General features: G+C 40.8%; 1 protein-coding gene across 2 annotated transcripts in view; it reads right to left on the reverse strand.

The window, feature by feature from the left end:
* Nucleotides 1-263: 263 nt before the first annotated feature.
* Nucleotides 264-20,850, reverse strand: part of ZC3H11A (zinc finger CCCH-type containing 11A) — a 38,321-nt gene continuing 17,734 nt past the window's right edge. The window contains exons 7-19 of one of the 2 annotated variants that reach the window (XM_054980729.1): nucleotides 20,231-20,347; nucleotides 14,801-14,881; nucleotides 12,796-12,897; nucleotides 11,494-11,556; nucleotides 10,923-11,018; nucleotides 10,252-10,317; nucleotides 9,362-9,850; nucleotides 8,308-8,384; nucleotides 6,672-6,990; nucleotides 5,316-5,488; nucleotides 4,944-5,011; nucleotides 2,417-2,464; nucleotides 264-2,215 (exon numbers count right to left, since the gene is read on the reverse strand). In XM_054980729.1, coding sequence (XP_054836704.1) covers nucleotides 1,957-2,215; nucleotides 2,417-2,464; nucleotides 4,944-5,011; nucleotides 5,316-5,488; nucleotides 6,672-6,990; nucleotides 8,308-8,384; nucleotides 9,362-9,850; nucleotides 10,252-10,317; nucleotides 10,923-11,018; nucleotides 11,494-11,556; nucleotides 12,796-12,897; nucleotides 14,801-14,881; nucleotides 20,231-20,347 — 1,958 coding nt within the window. In that variant the 3' untranslated portion in view covers nucleotides 264-1,956. The remainder of the gene's footprint in view (nucleotides 2,216-2,416; nucleotides 2,465-4,943; nucleotides 5,012-5,315; nucleotides 5,489-6,671; nucleotides 6,991-8,307; nucleotides 8,385-9,361; nucleotides 9,851-10,251; nucleotides 10,318-10,922; nucleotides 11,019-11,493; nucleotides 11,557-12,795; nucleotides 12,898-14,800; nucleotides 14,882-20,230; nucleotides 20,348-20,850) is intronic. The other variant, XM_054980730.1, reaches the window with a different exon arrangement.

Here is a 20,850-nt window from a genome sequence, read left to right on the forward strand (position 1 = left end):
TGGTCTGATCAAGCAGGGCTTTACTTATTTTGTTAGACCTGCTGCACAAAAATTCTGCAAATATGTAGTATTAATATAATCCAACCTCCTTCTATTTTACAGAAAGTGAATGATAATGAAAATCATATACAACAATCACATTTTTAGACTTATTATAACACAAATATCTTTAGGGCAAAACTAAATTTCTTGCACATTGACATCTCACTTGTGGATGTTGAAAGGCTATTATACCCGGCACCACATACAAAAACTTCTTTGAACACATTTCTTACATTAGCTTTATTTAAAACACAATTACATCATTCTTGTAGAACTGTTTAAAGTTATGGTAAACGTGTGTTTTAGGTAATGCCTTCAATAGAATAGAAAACAAGGACAAGAATATACAGAAAATAATGAAGTACTTAAAATCCATTTATCAGATTACAAAGGAGCAAAGTGAAGCAAATAGACAGCAATTTCTTCTTAAGCAAACAGTACAGTCACTACTGAAACAATATAGAAAATTCTTTCACTGTCTCACTATTGTGTATACAGTCAGCCAGAAGTTCCATTGCAAGTCTTTTGGTACACTGAAGTCATTGGTTCTAACTTCTCTGGAACAATATGTAGACTAGTAGCTTCTTCATGGCAGCCACTGTTAAATAAATTTTAAAACAAATTTCTTTCAATCTTCACTTCTAACTGCAGCACTTTGAAGTGAACTTGCAGAGCACAGGGTTTTTTTCCCCTGAAGAAATGAATATATTTACAATAGGCATCCTTGGGGAGAGGTGCAAAGAACACAACCAGAAACACATTTTGCATCCCATCCCTATAGTTTTACGTAAATTAAAGCAGCAGGGTTGGACTAATTAAAAGATAGCAGTAATAATAATAACATGGTTGTAAAAACATGGGAGCAAGAATGAACAGGAACAGTAAGATACACAATACACCCAAGCTGCAGGAAGGTGCACAGAAATGTTCATGGAAAGTCTGCAAACACTTGGTCACTGAGTGCCAAGGAAGTTCAGAGGTGGGCAAATTTCAAGACCACTGTACAGATTTGGCTGAGGAGGTTGCATGTGTAGGAACAAGACCTCCAGCTGTGTGACAATAGCATTCCAAAGCTTCGGCTGACCCAAGCAGTGCCAGCACAGTGGGTCATCCAGATCTCAGTGTAGAAAGAGAAAAGAGAACCTGAGAATAATTTTGTATACCCTCACAAGGCTTTTCAACTCGCTGAAAGGATACAGGAGTATGATGGGGGTTTCTATCATTTGCCTCATGAATTTAAACTTGCTAGCCGAAAGCTCTGCAGTTGGTAAAGATAGGGAAGGTTATAAAAACTTTCAATATTTTATTTGAACATACTGCAACATTTTCAATACGAAGAGGGAAAAATCTCCACCTGTATTTTGGCAGCATGTTTAGTCTAACATTACTTACTTTCTTCACTCCCCATCATTTTAACCTGCATCGCTGACCATGGATCTAATAAAAAATACAATCATAACTCAAGAGTTGACATAGTAACTCCAAAAGTAATACAGAAATTACCTTTAAAAATCACAAAGCAAGAGGAAGCTCTGAAATATACGGACAAACAGCTTCGCACACATGGCTGGGAAACAATACAACAGCTCAATAAAAATCTTCATGAAGATCACTGAGTTGATGCAAATGGAGTTTTCATGGGATTATGAATGATACTGGATCTTCCCAAATTGAAACATGCATGGTTTTGTTTCTTCAGTGGGCATGATGGTAAGTGGAGAGTTCTGAAAGGTCATCCCTCTGACCAGCAGGGCAATTTAGGACAATTTAATGCAGCTACTGCCGATTTCTTCAACTAGTTCAAGTGTGCTTTAAGACTTGTTACAATTCCTCAGCTAGAAACAGATATTCTCAGTTATCTAACAAAATATACATCTTTAATTTTCTTTCTAAAACAAAGAAACTGTGCAAGAATCAACTGTCAATCATTTCAGAAAGTTCTAGCAGGAGGTCATCCTCATCTTTTCCAGGATCCAGATCAATCTCTGCTTCCAGTTTGCCTCCTGAGATTTCCCAGATCAGTTTCTCAAAGTCATCTTCAACTGAAGAGGGTGGCTTCCCAGCTCCTGTTGAGCTCAGCCTGCGCATCTTTGCTACTGCATGGGATGAAGTTGAGCTTACTGTCTCAGTCCGCAAAAAGGAAGCTGCCTGGTTATCCATACATGGATCAGAGCTTCACAAAGAGAAAAAAACAAAGTCAGACACCTTCAACAGGTAAAGAGGCATTACATCTAAACACTTGGAGAAATCCTGATCTCCACATAACAGGGTAATAAATTGTTTTAGAACTTCTGTTGACAGGGCTCTAAGTTAACAAGAGATATAAAAATAAGCAGCCAAAATCTGGTAGATTAAATAACAGGGCAGCACCTACCTGTAACTGTTGTTCATCGAGTGTTCTTCTGTGCAGGCACACATGGGACTGCACAGAAGACACAACAATGAAAAAATATTTACAGCACAATGTCAAGACAGAAAGGGATGCTCTGCTTAACAAGAAGAAAGAATACTTCCTAGAATGTTTCATGACATGCCATGGCTCTGGAATGTGACAGCTATTAGATACCATAAGTGATACTGCCCTGATCAACTATTTTCTTAGATCAGGTGTTATCTGACACTATATGATCCTATGCTTTGATTCAAACTTTTCATACCTGTAGTAAATACAAAATGCAAGGCTGAAGAAAGTAGTGCCTCCCCTGATGATTCCAGTGGGGTAGCCATCTTTGTGTAGCAAAACAAAACTGAAGTCCAGTGGCACAGTAAAGATTAACAATATTATCTGAAGAAATTATATCTGTCTCACAAAAGTTCATACTAGAATTAGTCTTTAAAGTGCCACTGGATTTCAGTTGTTTAGAAGAAATCAGATCAGTGATATGTCAAGTATGTTTTAAAAGAAAAGTGGCACCTTCTAGATGGGGTGTCTAATCTTGTTGAGCCTGTGGACACTTTTGGAATTTTGAGAATGGAAAGAGGACATCAGTGCAAAATGGCTGCCATGGAGGCTGTGGCCAATCATAAAATGTTGGGAGGCTATAAGCCAAGCATCCTCCTATGAGTTAAAAACATTTTTAAAACTTTCTCCACAATGGTGACTCAAAGCTGCTTACATCCTCCTCCTTGCCTTCATTTTTTTCCTCACAACAAACCCTGTAAGGTAGGTTAGGCTGAGAGTGACTGGCCCAAGGTCATCCAGTAAGCTTCAATGGCAGAGTGAGGAACTGAATCTGGATCCCCCAGATCCTAGTCCACTACTCTATCCATAACACTACACTGGCTCACTGGAGGCAGCTATTTCTGAATGGGTGCTTCCAGAAGACACCAAGGTCTCTTCTAAAGTACTTCCAACTTGAAGCCAGGATGGACTATTTGCATTTTAGGTATAAGCAAATTGAAGCTAGGAAACCCAATGGAGGGCTCTATAGTGCATCCATGGGGGATCACTCTTAGATAAACAATTGGGGGGGCATGAATTCCTGTCACCAAGACTACTATCTGGAGAGCCAGCTTCTTATATATGAACCTACCTATACATTCAGATTTTCACTGAAAGCTCTTCTCTGGGAATTTTGGAAGTGAGATGCATTGCGACCAAAGAAATTGCTTTTCTGTCATGGGTCATGTCTTCAAGACACCTTTCTATTAGCATTCAGGCACCAAGCAAAGATCTTATTTTCTTGTGCCTTAGTTATCTTGTTATGGTAATTCTATTGTATGGTAATTTTATATTGTGATTTGTACTGTATTTTATTGTAAGCTGTTTTGAGCATTTCTTTAGAAAAACACGATATTTAGATTCTCAACAACATAAGCAGGGTCCTGCCTACAAAAATTCGTGTCAAAATAAATGCATTTGTCTTTAAGACAGAGAAGGATACAGTACATCTGCTGCAGCACATATTGTGTCTTTTCCAGAGACACAATATGTGCTAATTTGGGAATCTTGCCACACTAGTTTCAAGTGGGTAGCCATGTTGGTTTGTAATAGAAGAGCAAGATTCAGGTCCAGTAGCACCTTACAGACCAACTAAATTTCCAGGGTATGAGCTTCAAAGGAGCTGACTCTCAAAAGCTCCTACCTTGGAGATCCAGTTGGTCTCTAAGGTGCTACTGGTCCCAAATTTTGCCAGACTGGGTACACTAGGACCTGAACACCACTATTTTTGGTAACACAGTGTTTCTCTTTGTCTTGAATGACTGGAAAAACACTTCAACTAACAGAACAATGTATTCCTTATTTATATTAAATTAATCCTATACTTTCTTTTGATTTGTTTATTAAACATTATGGTCAGTTTTAACTATAATTCTCTTAACCTGTATTTCTTCAGAATGTAAAAGTAAGGTAAAGGTAGTCCCCTGTGCAAGCACTGAGTCCTCACTGACCCATGGGGGGACATCGCATCACAATGTTTTCTTGGCAGACTTTTTGTTATGGGGTGGTTTGCCATTGCCTTCCCCAGTCATCTACACTTCAGGATCTATTACTACTATAAACTTAAAATTTTATTTTGAATGTACTATAACTTAGTTTCATACTACTCAGTTAAGTTTGCTTAAATCTATTCCTAATGCTTCTTTATTACTGGGAACTCCAATCTCAGACCTAAAAGAAAAGAATGTTAAAGATCTCCATGAATTATTAAAACTTCTAATCTAACTTGCAAAGCTGTTTTAAGATACCATAAAACAAAAGCCCAGTGGCACCTTAAAGACTAACAACATTTATTTCAGCAGTACCTAAGAGACAATAGCAATGATGTATGTGTTCAGGTAGAAAACATATATGCCGCCTCTCCAGAGAACCTGGCTCCAGAGGACCTGGTTATATCACAAAATAAGACATAACACAGTAAAACATGACTGTAATGAAATTAAACCAAATAAAATATTACCTGATTTTACAAGTCTCTTTCTCAGAAACAGTGGCTATTGCATCCTCTGGAAGGCCTGGAGCACTTACCTAAGAAAACACACAAAATAAGATAAAACACACGCACACACTGCACTCTCTCAGCAGGTTCCTTCAACTGTGATTATACCTATTTAATTCCTTATTTCTCCCCTTATTCCAAAACTGAAATTAGCCTCTCAAGGTAAGTATACAAATTGATACTTTCCCAAAGATTATCAGCTATGAAGCTGAAAAGTTACAAAATGTTGCTGCGCTTGTCATAAGACCCATAGTATGTAACTCCCAGTACAGTTCTAATGTCTTCTCTATCAGAGTTTCAGTGGAAATCGGGCAATACGAATAATTTCTTTACCACCACAGTGTTTTCTGATGGGAACTCCTTCACGCTTGTGTTGGGGACGGGGCTCAGCGGTTTTACTGCTGCAATAGCAGTAGGAAGGCACTCTGATGCTTTCCGTTTCAATGTCTGCTGTGCTGGAGATGTGGGTTTCACTCCAGATGGTTTTATGTTCACCTTGGGCTTGGCTGAAATATGAAAAAGCAAACAGCAGCCAGTCAGTAAATGCAAAGTTATTATTATTATTTTACAATAGCACAAGATCTTAGGGAAAATATTTATGTTCCTCAAGAGAGCCCTTCTTACAAAATACAAATCAACAAATTTCAAACTTGTGAAGTGCAACAACTGAACATTTCTAGAGAGCTGGCACAGCTTTTTGCCATCCAACACAGTCTTTGTATTCTTCCCACATCAATTCTTTGTCTGTCTAAAAAATGCAGTCTTGATTGAAGCTACTTTGCGCTAGCTGCACTGTTAAAACAACATGAGAAGCTGTTTGATCTAGGTCATTAGAACTAGGCGTATATGTCTGTCGTAGTGGCAGAGCTATGCAACTGGACGGCACTGGACCATGCTCAAATGTGGCACCACCACTACTCAGAGATTAAAGTTTTCTGGTCATAGCTGGAAAGGAAGCAAGACAGTCTCCATGTCAGTAATGCTGAGAGGGATCAAATTATGTGTTAAGCAGAAATATCCAGGCATTCAGGCAGCCACAGACAATGTTCAAAGCTCTTACTACTACTTCCACTTTGGTTTCAGCAACTGCTTATGGGATCTCTCAGTCCCATAGCTTGAGTAGCAGGACAGATAGCATCTGAGACAGAACATGCCTTATTTCAAGGAGCAGCAAACAGAGGCTTAGTTCAGGCATCATGGCAAATGGCTGCTACAAGACAACACCAAGGAGCCTGGTAGGGATATGCAATACAGATTTAGGAAAAAATCTAAGAAGCTCCTGAGCATTTCTGAACTTTGTAATTTCAGATATTCAGAAAAACTGTGGATTTTAGAAAAAAAACCTGGTTTCCATAGAAACTAGAGTGTAGTGCCTGGAAAATAAAAGCAAAACTTGTTCTCTAGACAACCTGGCACCAAGGGTGGTTGGCCTGGTAAACCATCTCGATTAGTGTCGCTATGGTTTTGCCAAGGGTGAGAGCAAGGCTTTCTTCTTTGCTCCAAGGGAAATGTGCAAGCACAATTAACATACAACTCAGATCTTCCCTGAAAAATTTGATCAAGCTTAAAAAATATGAACTATCTGGATGCTGTTACTTTAAGGTATTGACAGAAGAGGTAGAAAGAAACTTTTTTAGGCAGGCCAGTTTCTTGTTTTACTTGTTACTTCTAAAAAAAAATGCTGTTTACCTTTAGGTCTTCGCTCCATGGGCTGCGTGGAAAGTCCCAAATCCTCTAATTGAGCATTATCTGGCACAGCTTCCTGGGATCTCGTCAACAATCTCTTTGCAGGTGGACGAATTTTCTCTTTTGTCACTGGGGACTCAGGACTTGTAGCCACTGGGGCCTTTCCTGAGGCTGGTTCTTCCCCAGCAGGGGGCACAGTCACTTGTTCCTCATGGGGCTTCCTTTCCTGTTGCTGTTTTACCCATTGCTTTTCCTTCCTTATCTCTTCTAAGCTCTTCACATAGACTTTGGAATGTGAATTGCTGGCACTGCCATCTAAAGGCTAGTAGGAAATCAGAGGCATACAAGGGTAAAAATGTATTACACATGTTCTCCTCAGCTTGCCGGTTCTTGCAATGGAATCCAGACTGATTCATCTTTACTCTAGAAGTACAATCTGAAGACTGTGCTCAGCGAGCACTTAATGTCCCTTGACCAGAGCAAGAGTTAACTCACTTCTGGGTGGAAGCATAATTATACGCAATGTGGCTTCAAATGAACAGACTGATAACTACTAACTGCGGAGGCTTGATTCAAGGAGCCTTAATAATCTGAACAATACAAACAAAATTTCACAGGAAAAATAAAGTTTAGCCTGCATTTTGGAATAGGGAATACATTTAGCAAGACACTGAAGTACTCCCCATGTTGTTTAGCTCTCGGTAGAATCACAGGATTTTATACACGTTTTCCAACTTTTTTGCTTTTTACATCCATGACACAGACCTAGGCTGGATATATCCCACAAATAAAGCCCAATGACGTATCAAGTAGAATGCCATGGTATGTCAAAATATTAGATTTTAACCCTGTGGTAGAGAGTCACAAAGCTTATGAGGCCTAAACAACATAAACAGAGTAAGAAAACGAGTTCTGTGAATTAATGACAACCGCTCCTGGTTTAGGCTTTAAACCAAGGGTAATTTAATACTTCATACCAGGAACCACTTAAAACAACACAACACAGTATGCAAGGTTTCAGCTTTTCAGGAACACTTCATTAGGCCAGATGTTAAAAATACAAAGGGGAAAGGAAGGGGAAAAAATATCTCGGGCCATGATCTTAAGGCCTCATCTTGAAAGCATCCTGTGTGAAGAGATCAGCAGATATGCAAACTTAAAACAGTGCTAGTGTTAGGATGCACCCTTGGCCCTCTGCACTGAATCAGCAAACAATGGAAGGACCCAACTGAAAACAAAAAAACCCAGCAATTTCTTCATTCCAGAAGGCCATGAGAGCACTGACTCCAATGCCTTTTAAGATCTGCACACCTGCTCAGCTTTTCACATAGAATTCTTACAGGATGAGGACCAAGACATCTCCCTCTGCCTTCTTTCCTCTTCTTACATCCAGCCTGAGGAAGAGTTAGGGAGAACCTAAAAGCTTACAGATTGTTGTGTGTTATTTTGGCTGGTCCTAATAAAAATTATTACATGGCTTTTATTATTGGATTTTGCTTCAGACTAATTCCAGACTCTTAACTTGGATACTGAAGTGGTTTCCAGGCTGCTAAGGTGTTCTAGAAGGTGAACAAGTAGCACTACCAAGACCCCCTTTCTAAAATGTAAAATGCCTTATGGAGTGTAATGAATGACCTACCTTTGTGGTAGCATCTGCTGAAGAAGTTCTGGGAGAAGATTTCAGTTCCAGAAGCTTCTTTTCTTCCCTTCCGAGGGCTATTAAAACAACACATTTTTAATTCTAAGTGAATAACCATCTCTCCCAAAGTCTGCAGATTTGCAGTCTATGCTATCAGAGGATTATCGGTAGTCTGCTGTCTTTGATCAGAACAGGTTGACTCACTTGTTTACTTCCAACATACACATGCAATACAAGTTTGTCCTCCCTGCTTTATGTGACATCACATTGCTAAGCAGACAGGTCATTTCAGCAGCAATTCCCTAGAGCCTAGCAAATGCCACAGTCCAAATACCTTCAGAGCTGAACCCTCTGCCCCTGAAAGTGCCCAAGGCTGCCCTGGAGAAATTAAAAAACGAGGATTTAAGAACTGGAGGTGGTTGACTGACAGTGTACACTGAGCCGTTAAGTACCTATCTCCTATTCACCCATGCAAATGTCACCCACTGCAACCTGCACATTACTACTATAAGGTAAAAGATGAGACTGGGAACATTGTATGCCTCTCCTAGCATCTAGTTTGGGCATTGTATGTACCCTGACCCTGTCATAATTAGCTCTCAGCCATCCTGCCCCATGGACCCTGAAGATATCTGATGTGGGATGTACTGTGTGCTGCTCTAATATGTTTTATATGGTATTTATAGGATATTAGCATTTTATTGTATGTTTTTATTACATATATTTATTACGTTGTCACCCACTCTGAGCCTGCTTGTGGGAAGAGTGGATTATAAATCGAATCAAATAAAATAAATCAAAGGGAAAGAAATCTGACAAACCGAAAAGCAACATGGGTTAGCTTTCTCTGTCTCCACACCTGGCACCCTGAACACTGCAAGGATGAAAGATTAAATCCCTAATATTCCTCTCTCTTACTTTACAGTAACCAAGAAGGAAGGTTATCTTTGTGTCTATCCTGCTATACCAACATCAACCTGTTTCAAGAAGGGAATGGAGCACAGGATGAATATTCAGAAGCAAAAAGGTGCCAAAGATAAGGCACATGCATTACCTGTTGGCTTTGTAATGCAGAGCAATCTCTTCCCAATGACAGCATGCTCAGGCTGCATGTGCATTTTTGTGCTGTTCTCTCCGCTCTGCTGCATGCGGAGAGCCTTCTCTTGCTTAATTTCTTCCAGTGTTTTGATGCGCACCTCTCCGAAGTCCTTGGCTTTACTTGAAAGCTCCTCCAGCTTTCTTTTACTGGAAACCAGTGAGACTTGCTTCTGGGGCTCCCCCTCGGGCTTTGGCTTGCCAAGGCTCTCTTTTTCAGCCTTTATCCTCTCTTCTTCCAACTGTCTTTGCTTCTTCTCAGCCAAGACTTCAGAAAAAGTTTTGATTCTGATCGCTGGGGATGGCTTTGACACCGGACTGGGATCATCTGTTGTACAAGGTACTTCATCCTTGGGTAGAATTTCTCCTTTTCTTTGGCTGGCTTTCTCCAAGCGGATTTCTTCAAGTGTCTTCACACGGATTTCACCTGCAGGTTTGGCAGCATTCTCTGCACCACCAAGAATTTAAAAAACCCTCTCACTGAAAGAAAACTTCTTTACTTCAAGATCATATTCCTTTACTATTATGCCTTTATATCATTCCATAAAGCTGGGCATCACCCACGAAATTATATAATCTTTTGCAGACATGCCAATATCATAATGGGCTTTGTAGTGTCATGTACAGATCATGTGGCAACCCATAGCAGATTTTCATATACTGAAGCAGGCTCTCAGTCAGAATGTTGAAAGCATACAACAGCTGCTGAGAGCAGGATTTCTAATAACATGTAAGCAAAGAAGCTTAAAATCAATTTGCTAAGGAAGTAGAAAGGCTGGTTTTTATATCACTAATCTACCTGCACAAAATACTAAGAAAGTTCACTAGGATATTCAAACAAAAAATTACCAGTTTCCACATTGTTCTGCTCAGCTGGTAAGCCTAGTCTCTCTTTAAGAGACCTGGGAACTTGTACTGCAAAAAAAACAAAAAAGGAGAAAAGATAAAAGAAAAAGGTAAAGAAAACTGTTTTGTTTATTTTTTTTTCTTTTGTGATTCCCTTTAGAAGTCTATGTGGCTTCCTGCAATTTACAGGAAGCATCACAAATCAATGCAAGGTATCCATAAGACTCTGCCTTATTTTTGTCACCCTTCTCCAGCATTCTCTAGTCTTTGCAAAATGTCAGGTTTTGAAAGTATCTAATTATGCATGCATAAAACATTTGCGTGATTTGCAGAATTTGGAGTTGTCTTACCATAGAACTAGGGATTTGTCAGCCACAAGATGCCCAATATTTATTTATACAAACATCTATCTGGCTACTGTTATGGATAAGGAAATACACACCTCTTATCCATAATAGTAGCCTATTAGATATTTTTAAATGGCTTCATTTGAAACAGACGCTGTATGCTATAAGGAAAGTTAGAATGATACACCTAGAAACCTGGCGGCTATCTCCTGCTGCTGGTTTTTAAAAGAAAAATGACATGATTTTTTAAAAAAGTTTCCGTATCTCAGTACAAACATTCTCTGTAGCTGTAATGTGGAATGCATATTACAAATAAAACAGCCATACCTCTCTTTGGTGTTTTGCCAGCATTGTCTAGGGAGTTTATTTTCTTTCCTAGTCTTTCAGCAAGGCTGCGTTTTAAGGGAAGACTGCTCTCAGCACCTGAGGGTGGAAAGAAAACCAGTAGCTTATTTTCATGGGTTTTTAGTTATTTACCTTTCCCTTGTGGATTAAAGCGCTTACAATTTCAAAACCTAAACGTACAAAATAAGTAAAACCCCAGTTTATGAGCTCCTAGCCAAAACAGCCGATCATCTTTTGCTATGAATTTTTTTACTTGCGTAAGTGACCCTTTCGATCAAAGGAGCTTTGAAATGCAAGCAGCAGAGTTAACATGATATGTTAAGAAACTCTCTATTGCAATATCAAATGTAATAACACCTCTCCCTGCCAAACTTTCTACTTGGTCCCATAACCAGTACAGGCTTTGATGGTTAAGATAATATACAAGATAAAAGATACAAGATAAAAATGAGTGCATTATCCAAATATGTGCAGCTACAATAAAACAAAGATTCTGCATGCTAAGTATATATACAATAGCAGAGGACAACAGGTTTTTTAATCCTCTTCTCACCTATGGGGTTTTTCCGTTTTCCTAATCTCTCTGCGAGAGTCAATTGAATCCGAGGTTCCTCTCCTGGGGGAAAAAAAAGGCAAAAGGCAAGTGGCTACTTATTAAGAAGAAACACATCCAGACTGTAGTATATATAATTTGCTCAAAGCCCAACTTAGTAGACTATAAACAAACAATAAATAATTACAACTAGATCAACAGCTGCACTTTTATATGGACATGAAAAATGCAGTAAAAATAAATATTAAAATAAAAAACACATTAAAAACACATTAAATTGTTTTATCTAATTAGACTGCCAGGTTGGTGAAGGAATTTTTTGAGACAATTGCAAAGTTGAGAAAAGTGTATTGTGACAGGAGGCAAAATCAAGTTATTCCGATTTATGTATCATTTTCCAGCTTACTTTTAAATAATTAACAGACAACAATATAATAAAACATCAAAATTAAGAGTAAATATAAACTGCAAACTACAACTGGCTGAGCCTGTTTTATAACTGACATAGTATAAAGATAGTGTAAAATTTTCTGAACTGCAGTAGCTGCAGCAAAAAAGACTTGATTTTGTTAATGTGGTAATACTACGATGGAGACCATTTACAGATTTAGGTCATGTCGGCTATATACATGCACTGTGGATTATATCTGATGTATTGTGCATATGTTCTTATATAAAATTATTCTGGCTACAGGCTCAACAAACTAATGCAACAAGAATCATACACTCCTTGTCTCCTTGGTGCATTATTTGATAATTACACATTTTTTTTGGAATTCCAAATATGTTTGTTAATATCCAAAGCACAAACTGGATTCTAGCCCCAGCAAAAGTGAGGAGCTCACAGAAGTGGACATCTTCCTCCACTTTCTCCATAGCTTGTCATTATGACTGAATCATGCCTTTATTAAATACTAGGTGTTTGCATGCAAATATTGGCAAGAATTGGTAGTGACCATTATTTGGATATACTGTTTCTTTTGATCAATGCAATTGCATGTGATTTTATCCTAAAAACAATCTTGGGCTAGCTTGCTAGCATTACCAAATGCTTCACAGCCCATAAAGTTCTAAGACAAAGACCTCAGTTGGCTTAAATAAAGGTCTGACTGAGCCCCTTTTATCTAGAGAGGTGGTTTGGTACTTTGCCTGTTGAATGCCTTGCATGTTACTCTAAGAAAGAGCATTACTAGGAATACACCAATCAGGTTATGAGCATACCAACAAAAGAGTACCACCGTTAAACTATGGAGACCAAGTACACATGGATAAACACTATAGCCATAAGCACTGCAGAGTTACCTTGCTTTGCAGATAAAGTCACTGTTCTGACCACAGTTCGTATATTTTCTTTCTGTGGGCCTGGATGGGTCTGAGCTTGGAAAGCAACTTCAGAGGAACTGTCTGATCAAAGCAAAACAAAGCTGTATTAAGTTCCACTATTTATTACTATTTAGCATTTCAACAGTGATCTTCTGAATTCTTGAAGAACTTCATATACATTTTACTCTATTCTTACCTTACCGTTCCTTCAGAAAGCTCAAGGCTGTGTACACGGTTCTCCCAATTTCTTCCTTCTAACAATCCTCTCAGCAAGTCAGGCTGAGAAAAAGTGATTAGTTCAAAGTCATCTAGCATAATTACTGGCAGACTAGGGATCTGAACCCATACTTCCATTGACCCAGTTTAAAACACCAACACTGAAACCACTATGCAGTGTTGGCTTTAATAATGTTTATATCCTTACAGCAGCCTGAAAGGTAGGAATTCTAATTCCCACATGCAGAGGATAGTGACTTTTCTAAGGTGGACTTAGTATGAGCTTGGAAAGCCCCAGTTCAAATTCCACCTCAGCCACAAGCTCACTGTTAGCTACAACTGATGTGCACCAAAAAAAAAAATGTGATCTGGATTTCAGGGATACTTAAAAAAATTCAGTATCCCCGAAATCCAGGTCAGATTCTCTAATTTAGTTAGAGAACCCTAAATTTATGCATTCATTATTCTCTATGAGAAAAACTATCTGGGGATGAGGGTGGGGTCATTTTTCACCCAAACTCCACCAAATTTGCAGGGAACCTACTCTCTAATTTTCAGGAATTCGACCCTAAGGTCCAATCCTATGAGCCCCTATACAAGCTGCCCTGTGCCACTTTCCACTGTTTCCTACGGGGAAAACATTTCCAAGGTTTTCCAGGCAAAAAGAAACCTTAGTCAAAGGCAACCCCTGGCCAAAAGCCAGTCCCAAATGCAAGTCCCACTCTTATGCAAACTGAACCAACAAAGCCCAACAGAACCAAAGTGAAGGAGGGAACCAATGCCCAACCAGAGAATAATAATAACCATGCTTACATACTGCTCTTCTAGGCAGATGAGTGTCCCACTCAGAGCAATGAACCAAGTCAGTCTTATTACCCTCTATATAGCAGTAATGGGATTTCAACCAGCAGAGTGCTGATTCATGGCCCAACCACTTAACTACTATGTGACAGGACCTCTCAATCCCAATGCCCAACCAGAAAACCCCATTTTAAAAGTAGAGAATCACAAACAGAAAACGGGGTAATGAGGCTAATTCGAGCTGCAGCGTTTACAAGGTGGTCAGTAGTAACTTAAAGGGCTGTTCTGGCACTCAGACGGGGATGGAGCGGCAGGGTGGGAATCACCTTCCCCTGTCACCTCCTGTCCCTGCCAGCACAGAGCTTGCATCTGTTTCACACCACTGCCCTCTCAATCACTGCTGCTCCACCTCTGCTACAGCTGTCTGTGGCCAAATGAGTTTGGCCCAGCTGAGTTTGGCTCTCCAGATCTGATCTTGAATTCTTCAATTTGATCCAGTATGGCTGGATTATTTTGAATCATCATAAATCTATTTAGCTGGATCATGTATCCTGTATCTCTCTCCCTAGCCACAACACATTCTGGATGTTTGGATGATGTTCCACTGTCAACTGAAGCACCTGTGCCTCTCACCAAAAGCTGCTAACCGTAATTGTACATATCCTTACACTCAGGGCATTTTTGGTGGTAGTACTCATCAGTATTGGGTACCAGCACCTTTTGGGGAGGGATCCCCCAAGTCCTAAAGATGGAATTGAAGGGAAATGGAGCAACTTTATATTTAAGAGTACTGGCACCCAGCTGGCTTCAAGTGGAGGAGTGGAGAATCAAACCCAGTCCTCCATATTAGAGTCCTGCCACTCTTAACCACTACACCAAACTGGCTCTGAGAATGGGGGGTGCATGGGAATCCTTACTGCTCGAGTCCTCAAGTGCAGGGGGGAGAGGAGAAAAAAAACAAACTCACCACCTTGCTTCTTTGATTTTTCCTTCAGTTTCTTTGACTTGAGTTCTTCAAGAGTTTTGATTCCAAAATTTAAACTATCATCTGAAAAATGTAAAAGTCTGAATGACAGATGTGGACTGATAGCCAGAGATTTCACATATACTGTTTCCTCCATGACGAATTTCAAAAAGAAAACTATGTTTAAGGCTATTTAACATGAGTCCCCAGCACGACACCTGCTGACATCTTTCTTGGTGCTCACCAAGTGTTTCTAGAAAGTGGGTGGGCCATGTGGGGTTCTTGCCCAGCTGGGCTTCTGATGAGCCACTGGAGATCTGATTGGCTGTGCACATTAAAAATGATTGTTTCAGCAGCAGTTGCCACTACAATGTTGGTTTCATTCTCTCTCACCACTCTTTTTTGGTGCATTAAAAAAAAATTATCCTCTTCTCCGCTTCCTCTCCGTATGTGACTCTGCCACTTGTGGCAGCCATTTTGTGGTTGCATCCTTCATGCTGTGTCAGAATTCCAAAGGTGCCCACAGGTTCAAAAAGGTTGGGAACTCCTGCTATATAATCTATGACCATAGTCTCTCTTGCAAGAAAATGACACTAATATTATTTTTATAACATTATCAGGTATGCTTCCATATTCTCACAACCAGCTGACTGCTTACGTGACTCAAAACAAATTATCAAACTTCATAGCCAAGAAGTTTCAGTCTGGGTCTCTTACATCCAAAACCAACACTCTGTCCACTACAGAACATGGGTTCAAGCTCTCACATTAACAGTGCATCACTTTGCTTCCACCAGCAGCACAACCTAAGACTGCTACTAATACAATGGCATCAACAGCCCTGCAGGCATGACCTCCTGGTTTCATAATACCAGTGGACTTGTTCCCTGAAGTCTCCTATAGGGAAACACAGAAAATCAGTACTGGAAATCTGCAGAGAACCATTCCTTGACACACAACAAGCAAAAGGTTGTGAGCAGGAGCAGGCAACATCTAGTGGACAACTGTAGAAAAGGGTTGTCTACAAAAAAACAAAAAAACTTCTGACCTTGTAAGGTATCCGTTGGGGGGGTGCTTCGGGTTTCCGAACTAGGTATTTTACCCAGCTTTGGAGCTTTTGGAAAGCTTCGGGCAGCAGCCAGCAGCACTTTCCTTGCCACTTGCAAGCGATGACAAAAGAATTCCTTTGAAGCTTCCCACCCCGACAGCTTTTTTACCACATGGAAGGGGGAGGAGGGAACCCCATCGTCCCCCTTCCAGCAGGTGAAAAAGCCAACGGGGTGGGAAGTTTCAAAGGAACACTTTTCTCACTGCTTGCAAGCGCGAGAAAAGTGTTGCTGCGTTCAAAACATCCCACTGCTTTCTTCACTCGATGGGAGGGGGAGCATCCTCCCTTTCCCATTGGGTGAAGAAAGCAGCAGGGCGTTTGAAACTGAACATCTTGCCGCTGTCTGATCGGGTGAAGAAGCAGCGAGGCGTTCAGTTTCAAACTGAATGCCAGTCTTCACCCAATCACATTAGGTGAAGAAGCAAGGCGTTCAGTTTGAAACTAGCCTTGCTGCTGTCATTCACCTGATGTGTTCAAAACACCCGGCTGGCTGCTTTCTTCACCCGATGGGAGGGGGTGAAGATTGGTGTTCAGTTTGAAACTGAATGCCAGTCTTCACCTAAACGAATTGGGTGAAAAAGCAGGGGGCTCCCCTGCTGGTCAGCTGAAGCCAGCTGGCAGGGTTTGTATTTAAAGTGCTTTAAATACAAACGGCACTTTAAATTCAAACCCTGGGGCTAGTTTCAGCTGACCAGCGAGGTAGCCCCCTCCTCTGCCAGTCAGCTGAAGCAAGTGGCAGGGTAAACTTCCCACTCCGCTGCTTATTTCACCCTATGGGAGGGAGAGGAGGGAACCTCCTCGTCCCTCTCCCATCAGGTGAAATAGGCGGCGGGGCAGGAAGTTTGTTGGTGTGCTCCAAATCAACGAAGCAGCTTGCCGCTTTGGAAATCGCTTATTTCTGACTTTCCCCCCCTGCTTCAGAAATTCCAAAGTGAGAAACCCATTTTTATTTTTTTTTGCACACCCCTAGTATCCATGGTCCTGGAGAAGGCACAATACTGATTTTCCTATCAACAAGCCAAGTAATGTGTTTCATGGGTTCAGGTGCTCCCCACTATGCAAAGAAAAACACCACCACCACTTTAATCTGTGCATGGAGCAGTCTTTCATGGACTCATTTGCCAGTTCTCTTCACCATCATATACTGAAGAGATGGAAATGGCACAAGGAGCCAGTAAACAGCTATGGAAGAGCCAAGGGTTTTATTTTCCTTGACATCCATTCAGGTTTGGAGGAAATTAAAAATATTCAAATTCTAGAAATTAAATAATAAGAAAGAAGGAAATTAAGTTAAACAAATCCATTAATATTTTGTTTAGTGATCATACTACTCATAATTGTAACATCACTAATCTGGCCATAATGACTGTTCTTTTTCTTTTTTTAAAGCTTCAGGAATGTTTTTATAGTGTTCTTGCATATTCTTTTTATCAAAAACCAAGTCCTTAAAGATAGTTTTCATCCTATTATTGTGGGGTTTGCATTAGGAGTAACTCCACTGAGATTCAACATTAATACATCTAATTCAATGCAGGCCTATCTATAGATATTTAAATCCTGAGACTGAAGCTATGAACCCACACAACACTTCTTTCTACAAACATGAGCAAAGCCCCAGCTTTACAGAAACATCTGAAATATTTTAAAAGAAAAAAGGGAGATTCCCCACCACCACAAAAGAGAAAAGCAGCATTTGCGGCTTTAAGAAATCAATGTCCTCAGTGGCCGCTGCTAGGCAGCCACAACAGTACTGCCTGCCTTCAAACCTTGGTTTCTGGGGGAAGGAGCAGGGCTTTCTAGAGCTGTTTGGACCTTTGACTGAGGACTTACCAGGGTCCAGGTCTAGCAGCAACCTCTGAACAACTTGCTATCACACAACTTCCATGACTCATCCACCAGGCCTGGCTACTAACTACTCATAGAATCATAGAGTTGGAAGGGGCCATACAGACCATCTAGTCCAAGCCCCTGCCCAGTGCAGGATCAGCCTAAAGCATCTCTGATAAGTATTCATCCAGCCTCTTCTTGAAAACTGCCAGTGAGGGGGAGCTCACCACCTCCCTAGGCAGCTGATTCCACTTTTGAACTACTCTGACGGTGAAAAAGTTTTTCCTAATATCCAGTCGGTACCCTTTGTGCATGTAGTTTTAGCCCATTGCTTCTGCTGCCAACTGGAACAGCTCCCTGCCCTCCTCCAAATGACAACCTTTCAAATATTTAAAGAGAGCAATCATGTCCCCCCTCAACCTCCTCTTCTCCAAACTAAACATTCCCAAGGCCCTCAGCCTTTCCTCGTAGGGTTCAGTCTCCAGACACCTGATCATCCTCGTCGCTCTCCTCTGCACCCTCTCGATTTTGTCCACATCCTTTTTGAAGTGAGGCCTCCAGAACTGCACACAATACTCCAGGTGTGGCCTGACCAAGGCAGTATAGAGAGGGGCTATGACCTCCTGCGATTTCGACGCTATGGCCCCTTTGATACAACCCAGGATTGAATTAGCCTTTTTTGCCACCGCATCACACTGACTGCTCATATTCAGTTTACAGTCCACTCTTACCCCAAGATCCCTTTCACATATACTACTGCCCAGAAGTGTATCCCCCATCCAGTATTTGTGCTTCTCATTTTTGTGGCCCATATGTAATACTGTGCACTTGTCTTTGTTGAATTGCATCCTATTCACAGCTGCCCACTTCTCTAGAGTATTCAGGTCTTGTTGAATTTTAATTCTATCTTCTTGGGTGTTTGCTACCCCTCCCAATTTGGTATCATCAGCAAATTTAATGAGCAGCCCTTCCACTCCTTCATCCAGATCATTGATAAAAATATTGAAAAGTACCGGGCCCAAAACCGAGCCCTGCGGCACCCCACTGGACACCTCCCTCCAATCTGATGAAATGCCGTTGACCACCACTCTTTGAGTGCGGTCCTCCAACGAGTTCCCTATCCACCGAACTGTCCTATAGTCTACTCCACAGTCTTCCAGTTTGCCCATCAGAATGTCATGGGGGACCTTATCAAAAGCTTTACTGAAATCCAGATAAATCACGTCAACAGAGTTCCCCCGATCCAGTAAGCTGGTCAAGAGCAGTCACTGCACAACAGCTAATGTTCTGCACTGGTTAGATTTTTCAGTCTAGGATCTGGGAGAGACAAGTTTCAATCCCTACTCTGCCATGGAAGCTTGCTGGGAGACCTTGGGCCAGTTACACACACTTAGCCAAACCCACCTCACAGGGTTGTTGTGAGGATAAAATGGGAGGCGAGGAGAATGATGTAAGCCACTTTGGGTGCCCCTTGTGAAGAAAGGTGGGATATAAATGAAATAAATATAGCTGAAGATGAGGGGGGAGATAAAACATACGTTGCTTGGCGGGTGGGAACAAGAAAAGAAAGCAAGGAAAGGTGAGGACATGGGAGCTACCAGGAGCAGGAAAAGAGGAAATAGTGTGGTGAGGAAGATAGAACAAAAACAACAACAACAACAACATTTGATCTATATACAGCCCTTCAGGATGACTTAACACCCATTCAGAGTGGTTTACTAAGTATGTTATTATGGGGCTGGGGCTGAGAGAGCTCCGGGAAGCTGTGACTGACCCAAGGTCACTCCGCTGGCTTCAAGTGCAGGAGTGGGGAATCAAATCCAGTTCTCCAGATTACAGTCCCATGCTATTAACCACTACACCAAACTGGCTCTCAAATAGTGTCTCTTGCAAGACCTTGCACATTCTCTATGGTGTAACTGGGCCCAGCAGCCAACACTGTACAAGCTTTTCTCTTGGAGTGGCCGCTGCAGGAGGGAAGAAGAAAAAGCTGAAGACAATGGCATATAAAGATGGTGGCTGGGAAGGAGAGACGGTAGCAGGAAAAATGGAAAGGCTTCAGGGGCTTTCAGGAAAGCTAAAGAGGAAACAGTGGCGGAGGGTGAAGTGAGACGCCCCAACTGTCCTATACTAATACCAATGCCAATGAATGGAAACCCAAGACACTCAGTGGTAGAGTATGTGCTAAGCATGCAAAAGGACTGAGGTTCAATCCTTGGTATTTCCAATTCAGTGGTCCTATTGAAGATCTTTCTCTGCTGAGATCCTAGAAAGCTGCTATCAGAATAAACCATACTTTGTTAGACAGACCACTACATCTTTATGTTCTTAAATTTTCCAGCAATAGAAATAAATGCATGTGAGCAAGTCAACTTTAGCAGTATAACTCAGTCCAAATGTAAATTTCAGTATTCTTCTAATGAACTATTCCATATCCTAATGGATGTCTACAATTTTTTACTTTTCAGACTTTGTCAAGTGCACTAATTACTCTTTACCTTTTTTTGTGCTAACTGCTGATTTCCGAGCAGAAACTACCCGTAATCCATTGTGAGTCTCCGCACAAGTTTGCTGAAGAGGCATTTTAGATTCATCACCTTCTTCAGATAACTGATCTGAAAGAATATAAAATATCAGTAAGTCTAATCCTATGTAGTAGTACTCTCAATTCAATGTGACATACTCCCATGTAAGCATGCACAGGGTTATCATCTTAGTTTCATCTGGATTTTCTCACCTATATGATACTGAAAAACCTAGCAGGTATACTTCTGGATTAACAATGATACTTCTGAATAATTTTATGTATGTAATGGTAGCCACACAGTCATGAATAGGTTCTTGGTCTATTGTGGGTAAAAAAAAAGTGACTAAACCAAATCCCAAGATCATAGATGTTTGTTTGTTGTAGTTGTATTGCCGTATTTCCTATAACAGGCTACATTCGGGGATATAATTAGAAAAAAGATGCAGCTGTCCTGCAGTGGGGAAGGGAAAAGACAATAGTCCAGGCCTCTCCCATCTTCCTTTAAGCTGCTGGCTTTTAAGGGGACCTTTGGAGAGTAGAAAACAGGAGAAGACCTCAAGAGAAGCTGGAGCTTCATCAAATACAAACACC

Source organism: Eublepharis macularius, chromosome 5 (assembly GCF_028583425.1).
Source record: "Eublepharis macularius isolate TG4126 chromosome 5, MPM_Emac_v1.0, whole genome shotgun sequence".
Classification (NCBI taxonomy): Eukaryota; Metazoa; Chordata; class Lepidosauria; order Squamata; family Eublepharidae; genus Eublepharis; species Eublepharis macularius.